At 35.9% G+C, this 15911-nt stretch overlaps 1 protein-coding gene across 23 annotated transcripts in view; it reads right to left on the bottom strand.

The window, feature by feature from the left end:
* Positions 1–15911, bottom strand: part of Adgrl3 (adhesion G protein-coupled receptor L3) — a 762557-nt gene that overhangs the window by 150816 nt on the left and 595830 nt on the right. For 20 of the 23 annotated variants that reach the window (XM_029477382.1, XM_029477362.1, XM_029477367.1 and 17 more), the window contains 2 exons: positions 6108–6293; positions 3153–3191 (listed from right to left, as the gene is read on the bottom strand). In XM_029477382.1, the coding sequence (XP_029333242.1) occupies positions 3153–3191; positions 6108–6293 (225 nt within the window). The remainder of the gene's footprint in view (positions 1–3152; positions 3192–6107; positions 6294–15911) is intronic. The other 3 variants (XM_029477372.1, XM_029477370.1, XM_029477374.1) reach the window with 1 other exon arrangement.

Here is a 15911-nt window from a genome sequence, read left to right as displayed (position 1 = left end):
TTTTATAATTCATAAAAGATACTCCTGCTCTTAAAAGAATGAACTGAGAGTTCAATGGATTCAGGTAGTAAAACTTGTCCCTGAAAGAATGTTTTCATATGTATATGGGAAGGCCACGTTTTATAGGAATCTAGAGTGGTAAACAATCATGTCAGACTGAATGCCAAAGGCCTTTCAAGTGCATAAGGAGCCTGTTTCATTGATGCCCCAAGAATGACCTGAACATAGAAACAATGGGTAAGTTAAAACTCTTCCTCATGAGTATGTCACAGATGTTTTGTACAGCATTTGACTGTTGAATGTCGTGGACTTGCACTGTACATCAACAAGATCAGAAGGAGCATCTTGTATTATTGAGCAGAGCATTTCCGCACCACCAGTAGTTTCTGTTTGTATTGTGTCTCATCAGAAATTTAGTCAATAGCTGAAACATTTATTCACAGTTAGTCAATTATAACACCAGGAAATCAGCCGTGGAATAAACTGTGCTATTAATTTTCCATTGGAGATTCATGTTTGAATGACCATGTGTTTCATAGATTTAAATACCAGAAAGCTAATTATCCCAAAAGCCCCATTAAAAGGATAGCATAGTTTACTACTGGAAAGAATCCTGGCAAGGCTGCAACATACTTCCCACCTTTCTGCAATGGGGGTCTTTCCTCTACCCATCATGCTATGTGTCCACCAAGGATATTTTTCTAAAATCTTAAAATAAGCCCTAACATTTTCTAAATCAGAAATATTAATCATTTCATAAAATAAATGTAAATACAAAACTAATCCCCATAATCTTCAGTGCTCAAATTAGTTTTTGTTTTCTTTTAAACAATTCTCACCAAGTGCTCTTATGTTCCCCATGCTGATGCCTTCAGTCTCACAATGCACCTCATAAGACCGGAATACTATTTATTTCTATTCTGTTTTTTCTTTTTAAAAAATAAGACCAGGGATCAGAATAGTTTGCCTCATAATATGGCATCATGACGTTTGAGACATCACCAGACACAAAAACCTACTCACACTTTTCCCACCAATCTTTTTTCAAGGAAGCAGGTCACAAAATTGGAGGAAAAAAATCTCCACGACCTTGTCCTGAAGCAAATTATAGGTCTTCATTTTGAAAGAAATCTCAAATCTCATCTCCAAAGAGAGCCATAGGCCCAGAGATGTCAGAAATCTGAACATGGCTTTCTGTGTTTGCCTCAGTTTACTGAGGTTACATCACATTGCTTGGTCCAGGCACACTTATCCTCAGCTGACCCAGACTTAACCCTCTCCTCATCATGCCCAAGCAGAAAAATACATGCGTTTCCCTGGGTTGTCTTTGTCAACAGTTTCCACATCACTTAGAGCTTATATTTAATAAATTACTCTGCCATATCTCTTGTTACACTGTCAAATTTTTGCTAAAAGGTCCCTGGCCATTAGACTAGAGAGATAGGTAAGGGAAAAAAATCTCTCCCTGCCCTACAGATGAAAAACTGCTAGATAAGTCTGTATGTCTGAAATTTAACACTTCCAAGGCCCCTTGAGTGCCTGAGAAAACAAGAGAAATACCATATCCTGTCAAGGCAAGTTCTTTATCTCCCCCATATGATACTAACTATAGAAAGATGAATAGAATTGAACCCATCAATATTATCTACTGGATGCTAAAATCCTAGGGCAGAGACTACTCTGTATTGCTTGTTAACACTCTTGAGGAAATGATGGATTTCTTGTGTTTTTGAAATGGGTCAGGAAAAAATAACGGTAATCAAATTAAACGAACAGCTGTCTGACTAAACAGAGACAGTTGTTCACTCATCACAATGACTATGCTGTGCTTTTCATAACATGAACGATTCTCTGCCCAGGTCCTCTAGTTTCTTTTCATATGATTTTAGCAAAGTGGCTTTCTATTTATTAATCGATTTATTTATTACCACAAAAAATAGTAGAAGTCAATATTCAGGTCATTGGAAAAATACAGATAGACAAACTGGTATCTAATATTTACATCAACCAAAACTCTTAAGAGTCTGGGGAGGCAAAGTCTAAGTTCCCATATTATATGTAATGGTGAACAAACCGTTAATGTTTTGACTTTGTACAGCCAGTCTTCACAAATACTAACATGGCTCCTGAGGCCATTTTTTTTCTAAACATAAATGGATTTGCTTATATAGAACACGATGATTTGCATTCAGAAAACATCAAGTTAACAGGCATAGGTTACAGATCTCCACTTTGTCTTAAGAAAAAAAAGAGAGAGAAAATAAAATAAAACAAAACAAATAAGAACAACAACAAAAACAATAATGCCAGGTTTGGTGATGCACTACTTAAATCCCAGAACTCTGGAGGCAGAGGCAGGCAAATCTCTGAGAGGTTGACTCCAGCCTGATTACAAAGAGAGTTTCAAAGCAGCCAGGGCTGTTACAAATAGAAACTCTGTTTGAAAGATAGATAGATAGATAGATAGATAGATAGATAGATAGATAGATAGATAGATAGATGATAGATAGATAGATAGATAGATAGATAGATAGATAGATAGATAGATAGATTTAAAAATCAAAACAAAGCCTTCCCACCGTCCCACACAAAACAGGTAAACCAAAGCCCATGAAGACAGTCAGCTTGTTTGAGTATTGTTCTCTTTCACACTAAAACAACTCATCTTGTCTGGAAACGAATTTTGCCTAAAAGAGGAACCCAATCACAACCCTGTCTGGAATCTTGAGTACTCTCTTGGAACAGAACTAAGATTATTTCAAAGATCCTATATTGATTCTTGCCTTTGATGATTCTGATTGATAATCATGAATGAACTGACAGTCTACCATAAGTCAAATCTATCAGGTGACTGTGAAGGAAAAGAGACTTAGTGCTACACCAAACACAGCTCTGGGGTGACAATGCTCATGCTCAGGCTGAGCCTTCCTTTCACTCTAGTCTGTGTTCCTCAGGCCTGACAGAATGTGGAACCATCATCTTTCTTTTTACCACAGACTCATTCTTTCCATCCCCACCCTGCATCTACTCCCTGAAGCTCCTTTACCTCAATATGGTACATTATCATTTGTTTTTCCTCAGATGCCCATACGTGCGATCACCAACAGAGACAATTCAACAACTTTACACATTTATAAAAACACAGAAAGTACCTGGACATAGGCTCTGCAAGAGCGCTCTCTTTTCTGAAGCTGAATCCATTAAGACAGCAGATTAAACACAGAATAGAAAAAACAAGTTAGTGACAGAAGAAAAATAAAAAGAAAACATCTACATAAACACCTTACTTTTTGATTCACTACTTTTGTAGAAGAAAATGAAGGCTATGCAGCAACCCCAACAGTGGCCAAACCCCACCCCCTTTTATTTAGAACAGCCCACCTAAACAACAGACGGTGGGAAGCTGTTGAAAAGGAAGAAACCTTTGAATACATTTAGTAGAAATTAGTACAAATCAATACACATTCGTGTGAAATGGTCCAGGTCACATCCAGTTAGTTATTTATTCATGAGCCACTAGTGGAGACAGAAGATGTTAAGTGAATTATGCAAAAAGTTTGGAACCCATTATATTAAAAAAGAGATTCTGCGTGGTTTTCAAGACAGTCTACTTAGATGGTTGACATGTGCTCATAATAAGTGTTCATTCTTACCTTCAAAAAGTCTATTATAAGGAAGATAGAAATGCCCATTCATTGTGACTATTTAAGCCTAGGGGACGCATACCAAAAGTCAGACAACTTCAGATTAAATGGAGTGGGATCCATTTCCTGACTTGCTACTGAGTTTATTTCTTACAGAACTGTGTTTGACAGTCTTGGCCAAAATAGAAAACATTTCAGAAACGAGTGGGGTAAGAAGCTTGATTTAATCTGTATTTTTGTTGTTGACACGAGTTTGTATTCAGGCACAGATATTTTCTCCTGATGCTCAAACGAATAATCAATAACCCTTCATTCATGCTGTTTAAATGAGTGACCCAAATTTTTATAAATCAGACTGTGGGGGTTCATCTTCCTCCCCTCCCCCCGGTGTTATTCGGTTCCCTTGGTTATTGGCCTTGAATTGCAAAATCGAATTCAGTTTTAGGGAGCAGTTACTCTGACACTTTTGGAGTAACTAGCTACTACTGTCCCAACTCTAACTCATTCTTTCTTCAATGTGGGGGCAGTAACTGCTGAAGAATGAACTCAGAAATGAGAGCCAGGCTGTCATTCAGATCAATGACTCCCATCCCAGTAATGTAGGGCTCTGAGCTCTCCAGAATTTCAATGTGGGTGCAATTGATTGGTACCTAGTTGACTTTGTAAATCTGATGGGCTATTCTGGGCCTCAGGGAAAATAGGAACCCCAGGAAATGAGAGCAAGCCAGCAAGCACGTGAGTAACCTTTGCCCTCCCATCTCCCTAGCCCTTCATGCAAATTAACATATGACAAACTGCATTATATAAACAATTGAGGAGAGCCAAATGGGAAACAAAAGAGAGCATTAAGAAGCCTCAGGAATGGAAATTTGCCCATTATGTCGTTATCTGATATTCAGCTTAGGCAAGGTGATTAGCTGTAGCCAGTTAGAATGTGACATTAATTGCCAGGTTTACCTGATAGCCCCAGACATCAACATCGCTTTTAAAATAAAGTTACAAAATATTGCAACAACAAATCATGTTATGGATATGAAACATTAATAAAAATCAGTACTCCCATCCCATTATGATAAGAATAGCTGGCAGCCATATTCATTAGTAGCATCAAGTCAACTACGGTCACATCATATTAAAGTCACAGCATGCCAGACCATATAGGCAGCTGTTGATTATCCGATCAGGGGCTAGTTGTGATTCTATCAGGATAAAAGTAAAAAAAAGAAACAATGACAAGAAAAAAAAGCCAAAAAACAAACAATCAAACAACAAAATAAAACCAACCTTCTTCTTGCTCAGCATGACAAAGAATCTAATACATTATATATAAAAACAAAGACTAAAACTGTATCTTATTAGGAAAGATGAATTTCCAGCAAGAGCTATCTCAGTTAAGATATCTGGCATTTTAATTTTGAATGGTTATTATATAAAAACATTTCTCAGTTTTAATGAGTGACGACCTTTCCCTATCAAGACAGGATCACAGTTAGTAAAAGACAAATCTCCGTCTTTATTGTTCTTTTTTTTTCTTTTTTCTTTTTTACTCAAAAGGGAATGTTTTAAAAATAAATTTCTTAGAAGAACATTAGTCGATTAGTTTTTTTAATTTTTTTTAAGTTGGAAAGACTACCTTAATAGTCCAGGTCACAGAATTGTTATACCATTTGGGAACGTCTTCATTTGATGCTATTTAATACCAAGAGGTTAGTCTACCTATTTAATATTTAGTTACATATATAAATGATATTCCTTTTAAATATGCAGCTTTTCTTTTGTGTTTTTAATTTATATAAGATTTAGCAAGTAAGATGTTTATTAAAGTATGAAAAATTCTAAAATATGTTTCTTCAAATGCAACATATTTAAATTTGTGTATTTAAAATTAAAATTTACAGGAATTAAACACTCAGAATTTCATTGGTTGTGAGACAAAAATCTGAGTCATTTCAAAACTAAAATGAAGCATGTATTAAAATCTAATTTCTTGTCCTAGCAGTACTTAAAGGTAATACTAACTAGGTTAAATTTTCTCATTATAAAAACCAATGGGGGAAGGGATCTAATGGATTTTAGTATACTTTTATTAATGTTTCCTAAATTCCCACTTTCTGATTAAACACTCATTAAGCAGCCTACTATTTTCAAAGAGGATTTTGTAGGAAACAATAACCAGTAGCCTGGACCTACACTAATGTTGCTACAATTTAACAGTAAAAAAAAAAAATGAGAAAGTACTAGCAAAAGTTGAATTGCAAACACAAAATGCATATGATGAGACTGGTACATATTTCTCTATATTAAAAGTCAAATAAGATCATAATGTAATCCCAATGAGATAGTAAAGTCAATTGAATGTAAGGATAGGTTCATTTTGAACAATGAAAGTTGAAATGAGAAAAACTAAACAAGATTGTCTCACTGAGTTCACTGCTAACTGAAAGACACAGCTGAGATTCTCACCTTGTTCAAGCTGCGGGCTGCGCTGTCTTTTCCCCCTGGTGTCAAATTCCTGAGCTGGACGTCCAAGAGGCCAACCAGCTGGTCCATGGCACGGACTGAGTAGGTGATGTCCCCAGCGTTCAAATGATTTCTCGTCTGTTCTGCTAGCTCTCTGGCAATATTGGCAGCTGTTTCTCCAGATTTCAGCTATTATTTTTAAATAGAAAGAGAAAAACAAAAACAAATGTTTTCTGTGAGTATTTTCATTGGTCTCCTTTCAACATTTCTTTTGTCTGTAATTTAAAATTGTTGAGGCAAGAAACAGTTCTTAAATGCTACTGTTACCTCAGAGCACTCCTGATAACTCTCTTTTCTTCAAAGCCTCACTTTAAAGTTCTGTCTGTAAAGGGCTTTTTGTGGAAAATTCCCTCTTAAGATTATTTCTCACCTCAGTTAGTCATTTGGGTTGTTAAGCCTGAGGTGTGTCCCACTATTTTCTCTGTCATTCTCTAGATTAGAGTTTGATGAGAGCTGCTTGTGGGTTCCTAATCTATATTCTCAGAGGCTGTCCACACTTCCTTCATGCCAGGATGAGCCCATAGTTCACTGGGTGAATACTAAGCAAACTCACCAGTTTCTAAGATCTGTGAAATGTACTCTCTCTAAAACCCCTGCTTTCAAAATGGTCATGATCCTTTTGCAAAACATTTAAGTTCTCTCCCAACACACCAGTCGCTAGTTTCTTGTGTTCTCCCTTTCTGAAACATGCTGACATTTTTAAATACATTCTTTAAAAAAAAAAACATAAGCGACCTAAAGAAGTTAAAAGAACTCAGGACAATATTCTGTGCTCTCCTGAATGTGCTTAATAACTTTGAGACAAGAAAACATGAACATAAATTCATTCATTAAGAATGATGGGAGATGCCAATAGAGACAGACCAAGACCATGATGTGAATCACCTGTTGTCATCATGGGGCAATGCCAGCACCATGTGCAATTGAAATTTCACATACTAGAACCAGGTCATGACACTAAGCCCAGGACAAGAGAGATGCTGGGATGATCTGCTGGTCACAGAACACACATCTCCTAAAAGTTATAGACAGAGCAAATGGACTCAAGGGCAAGGTCAGGGTTGAGGGATCCTGTGGAGAACAAGGGCCCATTTCCTAGTTAGTTGTCTAACAGGAGGATTGGTCCATTATCCCTCATGTCTACATGCACACTGCGTATGTCCTATTGCCTTCTCTAGCCCCTGCCCTCTCTGTCTGCATCTTTCCTTCCTTTCCTTTATCAAGTCAACCTTCAATTTTCATGTCTTATACAGAAATTCATTCCTAATCATATATGCACAAGCCACAGCAAAGAGACTTAGCAGTTTGTATGTACATGCTTATGCACATGTCTGTGTATATATATTACATATATATGTGTGTATATATTATATAGTATATAATAAAAAAGAGAACATCAATTTGAGAGGGCATGAGGGGGAACAGGGGAGGGATTTGAGTAGGAACCAAGAAGGGGGAAGTAATGTAAATATATTTTTATCTAAAATTTTAATAAAAGATAGAAGTTTAAAAATCTAAAAAAGAGAATGATGTGAGAAATATCTTAAAAGGTAAATAATTACCAATTCCTGGTTCATAATGTTCTTTTTTTTAATTTGTAGAATTAAATTTAAATAGTATTTTCAATTTCTAAAACAATTTTATGGCTCATTTTCACCATAAAGAATAATACAGTGCAAATCTTTCTCTACAGATTCCACATCCCAAAGAGAATGTTATATGTATCTTTCTAAACTATAACATACCCCTCACTATTTGAAAAAATATATATATATACATATATGTCATTATTTAAGGATTAGTTTTCTTATTCTCTTATGATATATAAAGCTGGCAGTATAAATTATAAACAATCAAACAAACAAAAATCTTCTCTTTATAAACTATTGCCCAATGATTATTCAGGATGACCCAAATTAATTAGAGCAGTTAGTGAGACAGAGTCCATCCAGGGCTGCTTCATGTGCACAAAAGGGCCAAACAGTCAAAACCAAAATGACAACAAATCTTAAACAACTAAATTGGAGTGATTGGAACATCTAGATAATTTACAACCACATTCATACACACACACACACACACACACACACACACACACACAGAGGAAAAACCTAAAGTGAAATGTAATAATAGCAAGCACTGGTAAGGTTATGAAAATGAATGTCACTCCCATGAACTGTATAGAACAAAATACTGATGCTAAACCTTCTACTTTTGAATAGAAGAAATAATCTCAGATGTCAAAAATTAAACATTCAAAGACATCCAATTAAACTTGTGACTGAAATCAAAAGAAGTTGTGACTTGATAGAACCAATCAATTATAAATGTATAATGTCAACAGTTTAAATTTATGAAGGAGATTAATACTGTTGACATTAGTCTTTAAGATACACTGCTAAACGCATACTACTTATAAAACATTTCAAACATATATATATCACAATTTCTGTGTTTATGTATATACTTATGTGGATATTTAAAAATATACATAATATATTAAAATATATGGATATATTATAATATATACTTAATTATATATTAAAATACATAAAATATATTAAAATATAAGCTTGACAATTAAGAAAAGAAAAATCCCTATTGCTGATATTCAAATTGTAAAATATATATATGTAATTATCATATATTAACTTATGATATAAACATATATTATATATATTAAATTATATAAAAAGACATTAAAGTACTGCTACTGGGAAAGTTATTGTTAAAGTTAATAATTAATCAGTATTTTGTAGAAATTAATACATAAAATTAAACAGAAATAGAGTGCACCAAGTATATTGTAATATGTATATATAAACTTCTTTTAAATGTTTATATTTAAAATACCTGTTAATTTGTGCACAAGCACAGTGTTCAATATTATTATGCCATTGAGTTTGAGAGTAAAATGAAAAAAGGATTAAAGTTTGAATATGTAAATATTTAGTTTTCTCATATATAGTTGTGAAGCATTAAAACAAAAGATTATTAAGCCAAAGCTGATGGTGAATGATCCTGTTGTTTATATATGTACTGATTACAATGCAGTCATGGAGGCCACTGAATCACTCATGGGTTATCTTCAAAACAGTAACCATGGTTAACTTTCAAGAAGTATTGGCTTAACCCGAGTGAGGTAGTGTGCACCTGTAATCCTAGCACTAGGGAAACAGAACGGAGAGGGTCACTGCACGCTCTGGGACCACAGGGGCTACACAGAGAAATAGAAAACACGAAAAGGTATACCCAGAGCTCTTTATATATGAAGAGAAAAGAATCCCACAATACACATGAACACCGAGACTAAAAGCTGTGAAAGTTGTGAGGTAAAAGGGGTATATGAAAAAAATTTTAAATTAACTAAAACTTCCTAGAACTATTCTGCCTCTGTGTTATTGAGCCTTAATACTGAATAATATATATGTATATATATCCCTGAGAAATGAAAGGTGGCTCATTTGCTTTTGAGCACCTTACCTTCTATTACTTAGAATCCTTATGCTAAGGTTTGAATGTGAAATGACCCTTAGCACACTGTCCTCTACACTTGGTTTGTCTAGGAACACTGAAGTGCCATTAGGACATGTTCCTTGAGGAGCATTGGGTTGCTGGGGAAGGCATTAGTGTTTGAAAACTCAGCCCTGCTACCTGCTTTCTCTGCTTTCTGCTTGCTTGACCCGACCACCATGAAACCATCTGCCCAACATCATTCCTTCCCCACCATAATGGAGCCTACTCCCAATCTAAGTCAAAATAAACCTTTCTTCCCTTGTGTGTTGTAAGGTATCTGGCCAGAGCAATGAGTGGAGAAAAGGTTGCATACAAGAGTGATTGATGTACATGAAAAGATTAATTGAGCAATGCAAGTATAATAACACAAATGTTTATGATGTATCATGGAAATATAGCACCAGTAAAAGAAAAATCTGTGGAAAGGAGGAAGGATAATCAGAGGCAATGTGAAACCTTAAAAAACTAGTCTACTGTTACTTGGTGAGATGGAGTGCTAAGGAAGACTCTTAGTGAGAAAGAGCACTTTAAGGAAATACTGTATATGTATGTATATATATGCATATGTATATGAAGTATACACAGATATAATATATAATAGTTATTATATCATATATATAATAACTATGGTTGGGTAAGACAGAATGCTATAGATAAAACATAGAGAAAAAGTGCAAAGCAGGTATTGCCACACACACCTTTAATCCCAACACTTGGGATACAGAGGCAGTAGGATCTCTGAGTTTCAGACCAGCTATGGTCTAACAGTGAATTCCAGTACAGCAGGACTACACAGACAAATGTGTCTCAAAAAAATAAATAAATAAAAATAAAAACTCAAAGAACAACAACAACAAAAACATTATTTTTGCATGCGGACCCTAACATTGATAGTTAAGAAGGAAAACCTTTGTCTAGTGAGTTGGCCTACACTGAGAGAGTAGCTATACTGTGATAACTCTGTCTTCTCCTGTGAGTTAGAGTTTACTCAGCTCCATTGTACATATTTTGTCCATCTGTGAAAAGTTTTATACCAAGCTATACTACAGTAATTTTTCACTGTTCAGCGTTAAAGACGTCACTCAGCTACAGGGACTGGGAATGCCAAATCATGATAGCAGTATAAATAGGTAAAAACTGAGTTCCTGCAAAATCTATGTCTAATTCCAGAAAAGACACAAGTATTTCTTCTGCTTACTAGATGATTTTTCTGCCTTATTACTCTCCTCTGCATCTAGCCCTTATCAGTATACAATAGCCCCCAAAGACTCCTGAGTTTTAGGTTTCAATGCAACTGATGGACTTTGGGGAAAGGGGACTAGATCCCAAGACTCTAACTTCATCATGGATTAATAGTATTTTGCTTTTGAGACATGATCTCAGGGATGAGCCTTGACTACTATCCAACTTGTAAGGCTTCTGCTTCTACCTAATGAGAACTGTGAACAGACATGTGAGCCACAGTGCTGGACATGTAACTTAGTGGCACAGTTTGGAGGTGATATAGCTATGAGGTAAGGTAGAGGTAGCAGAAAGAAGTCACTGGAAGTGTGCTCAGGAAGGGTACATCCTGCTATGGCTTCCCATTGGGAACAAGCTGAGCATCTCCTTCTCCACATGTTTCTGCTGCCCTAATGGTCAGCTTCAGCATGAGACCAAAGCACTGATATCAGCACACCCTGGACAGAGACTTCTTAACCCATGGGCATGTATGAATCTTTGCTCGTTTGGGTTGATTTTTGTCTGATATTTATCACTTTGACAAAGTTGACTACTAAATATATGGCTTGGTCACCAACAACCCTGCCCTGAGTTAAGAAGCTAATTGGTTGGGTCGTTTCCTCTTTTCCATTCTTGGGCCACTGACAGAGGCTTTATTTCTTTCTCTAGACTTTCTCTAGGGCATTGGTTCCCAAGACAAGCTTCCTGAGTCTAGTCTGGTAAAAATTTCTGCCTAGTATGAATTACATATGTACATGTATACTCAAAGCTACTTTTTTTTAAGGGAGGAAAATGTGTTTTTTATTTACTCTGTCTGCATCTGCCATCGATCTATTATCGATCAATGTGTCTACCATTTTTATAACGTAAATACATCATTTGAGCAATAGCTCATTTAACCTATATTCACATTTGCTCTTCAATCATTACACTTATCAGAGCATTATTTAATGGATGGAGGGACTGTATCATAAGACCTCGTTCTACCTGAGTCCTTAGCTTCCCACTGAATGTCACCCTTTGCCCATGATTTAAATTTTCTGTGCCACTGTGTTAAGATCTGTGAATACAGTAGTGAAAAGCATGATTATTTGTTTAAATGTCTTAATTACTAGCAGCAAAAAGAGTTATTAAAAACGTATCTCTACACATCCTTTGTTTTATTGGATGGAATGCGGAATCCATGTGAAGAAGAATTGTTAGTAGGAATTTTAACTGGAATGTGTGAGGATACAAAACAATTTAGGAAATGCTTCTCTGGGGACAATTTAGTTCGAAATGCAGTGGAAAGGAAGAGATTAGAAATGGAAGCGGGTGCTGGATTGCAGGCAGAAGGATCAGTCAGTAGGAGGGAGGAGCAGGAAGCCCTAAGGCTAGCTGCACTTAGGGCAGTGTAGCTAGAGTTCAGACAGCTGGAGAAGTGAGCTCTAAGTAAAAGAAACAGCGCCTGTTCATGAAAAGGTGGAAGCAAATGGGAAGGTGCTATCCAGGTTTGCACTTGAATGATGACACCTTAAAAGATACTGAAGCAGAAACAAAAGTGAAAGAAAGGAGCCAGGGGAGACCTGGGTTGGGGGTAGGCTTCAGGTGTGGGGAGGGAGTACTGGCTGAAGAGGAATTTCCACACTCTCTTAGTTACTACATCTGGCGTGGGAGGTAAGGGAAGAGCTCCTCCTAGGCTCTACTTTACATAATTGGTTGGGGACACCATGGACTAGGTTTTCCCACTGTCCCCACCATCTGAGCTCAGTGTCATGACCATATTTTCCTGGTGACCTTCTCTGCACAGGTTCTCTTCACTGGTATCTGAAAGATCGCTCTTAAAACCTTAGTTTTCTCTCTCGGCATTGTGACTTACAGTGATTTAATTCTATATTAAAATCCATACATGTTTTTAATATCCTTTAATTTTTTTCCCCCAGAGGCATGTTCGAAATAAACCTTTTCCTCACATAAAGTAGTCATTAAAATGCCTCTTAGGTATTTTTTCATTAACTGTTAATAAAGTTATTTCCTATACATATATACACACATACATACATACTGAGAAATTTCATGAGTTTTATAGGATTAATAGATTAATGCCTGTATTGATGTGGTAGGATTATGCACAGGAATTAATCAGTAGAGAGGAGGCCAGCTGCTATTGCTTAGCACTATAGTTATGAACAAAGAGATACTGTGTTGATACACTGTACCCTTTGAAACTTTGACATAAGCAAAAACAATTTTTAGTTAAAATTTAAATCAGCTTTGAGATTTTTATGAGCTTTATTTATCAACCATTGAAAAGGAGTAAACAAATATGTAGAAATGGCTTACACTACTATATAGGTACTGTTTCTTTGAGTGCTCTAAGTATTTTAATGTATATCTGAGCCAAGTGAATATATGAACAAAATGTGTATATGTAAAAATATGGAAGTAAATGAAGTCTAAAGTTTGGAAATCATGTTGTAATTGAATCTGGAATCATCTAATAGACACTCCTCTGGGAAGGTATGTCAGGGTGTGTCCAGGAAAGTAAGTTAGGGAAACTTGTCTCCTGAGTGAGGATACCTGTGCACAGTGCCCAGAAACGAAGAAGTTCAAAGACAAAGCAATGTTGCTTTTGCCTGCCCAGCTTCTGTCTCGCCAGTGAGAGACAGTCATAGCCTGCTGTTGCTCTGACTATGGTGGCCACACTTCTCTGACATTTGTACCCAGCTTCTTTTTATTTCAAATATGAATTAAAGAGCAGTAGCTCTCCAGGAAACTTCCAGACCTTTAGCTCCAGTTTGGGGGTGCTGACATATCCAACCTCAGACATCTAGTGTCAGCCTAATAGACTAAGCAGTTATTGAGGTCTCAATCCTTTCCAATGTATAGACAGCCACTGCTGGACTACAAATCCCCTATTGTGCAAACCAACCTACTATATCCCTTTTTGGTTTATATGATCGTTCTCTTAGTTCTGTTCTGAGAGAGAATAGTGACCAATACAGCCCACAATCTCTGATAAGATTAAAAAAGCAATTTTCATGCATTCTATTCTTAGATCTAAGAAAATTAAAATAGGACCTATAAGAAACAGGAGCAGAATTCAATCTGGTATTCTGGGGGGAATAACTAGATTATTCTGTAATATAAAGTGCTAAAATTATGTCTAAAACTCTATAAATCATCTTCAGAAAACCCAAGAAAAATACCCCATTATCTAGGAATCTGCCTGTACCTTATTTAGAAACAAAATAAAGGGGACTTGAGTTTGTCATGAAGAAAACAAAACCCATCATCTGTAACAATTCAGCCAGATCTTTTCCACATACTTGCTGGAGCAGGCCAAGCAGGGGGAAGCATTCTTCCTCACTCAGCATGCACAGAATATGGGAGCTGTTCAAAAGTATCAATATTACAGACTAAAATGGAAATAGTCCAACAGTGAGATAATACGATAAAAGGCATTCTAAAGGTATGCAAAATAGAAAATTTTAATTCCACTTTCAAAATGTTGAGTTCGATATGGACTCCAAGTTTATGTCAGGGGTCATTTTATAGTCATCGTCTCATTAAAGTGGGTAAGAGAACAGGATTTGGTGTCATATGTAGTTCGCTGTGCTGGACTCTGATATAGCATGTTTCTTTTTCAGTTATAAATAGGAAGGCAAGAAAGCTGGGCAATAAAGTATTTTTAAGCCAATTTGAAGATCTATTAATCTATAAATGTCTACATATTTATCTTCCCTTTACTATTTTATCCATCCAGTTATCCATATATCTAGCTGTCCCCCATATTCATGAGGTTTCCCATCCTCTGTCTTTGAATGTGTTCCCTGACCCCTGTTGGAATAATGACCCAATGGGTATAAATTCTTCCATTTTTCTGCATAAGATGTACTTTTTTTATTAAAAATAATTATCATAGAAGAATCCTAGCTAGTTTGTTTATAACATATTTCTTTATAAGTTTATAACATAATTCTCTTTAGTGAAATGTAATCTAACCTCTAATGTCACATAAAATTTACTCTTTAATTTCATCAGTATATAAGTAGCCCAGATTCATTTGCAAGTTCCAACCACTATTAACCGTTGCCTGTCTTCTTCTTTCTAGACTGACTGTTGGAAGGATAGCATAATACCTTTTTTCTTTTTCATTTTTTTAGTGCAAACATTAAGTTTGCTTTGAGCAGCTAAATAAAGCTTCCTATATTTTAAATTATAGACTTGAGATCTATAATAGCGCTAATAAATAGCAAGCACATATTCCTATTCAAATTATGGAGCTATCTTATTTTACAGATGGGAAGATTGATAAAGCCATTACTGTCTTGTCCACTAGGGTTCAGCTATAATGAACTATGGCTCAAGTCCCCAGGTGTTCCTTAACAGTCCTATAAAACCATGGCAGAGGCGCTATTAAGGATTCAATATGAACACTGAAGTATGAAATGTATCAGATGAAAACAATGTGATTAAAAGGTGGAGCTTTGGGAGAATGTATTGGGTATTGAGGGGAAAACCTTCATAGATAGATGGGATTGGTACTTTTATAAAAGTAGGATTTAACAGCTGCCTGAACATAAAAACTGGCCCTTACCAGAAACTGAATCTGCTGCCCACCCTATGTTAGACTTTCCAGACTTCAAAACAATAAGGGGGAAAAAAGCTACATAGCCTGTGACTATGTTATGATAAATAAGGTAAGACAGAGAGACTTCATGCTTCAGGAAATGTCCACTCCCAAACTTACTATACTACCATGTTTCAGTGAAATGAAAGAGCAATATGCCATTACATACATACATATATACATACATCATAAATACATACATACATTCATTCATACATATTTTTCCCTCAATCTTCTAACATGGAAGGGGGAAAAAGACAAAAGAAAAAGTAAGGGAGTAGGTGACTATATAAGTAGTATACTTTGTGTAGAGAAAGGCCATTGACTTGTTTGAGTTAATTTTATATCCAGCTACTTCACCGAAGCTGTTTATCAGGTTTAGGAGTTCTCTGGTGGAA

Source organism: Mus caroli, chromosome 5 (genome assembly GCF_900094665.2).
Source record: "Mus caroli chromosome 5, CAROLI_EIJ_v1.1, whole genome shotgun sequence".
In the NCBI taxonomy this organism is placed as follows: domain Eukaryota; kingdom Metazoa; phylum Chordata; class Mammalia; order Rodentia; family Muridae; genus Mus; species Mus caroli.
This window is presented reverse-complemented; position numbering and strand designations above follow the sequence as displayed.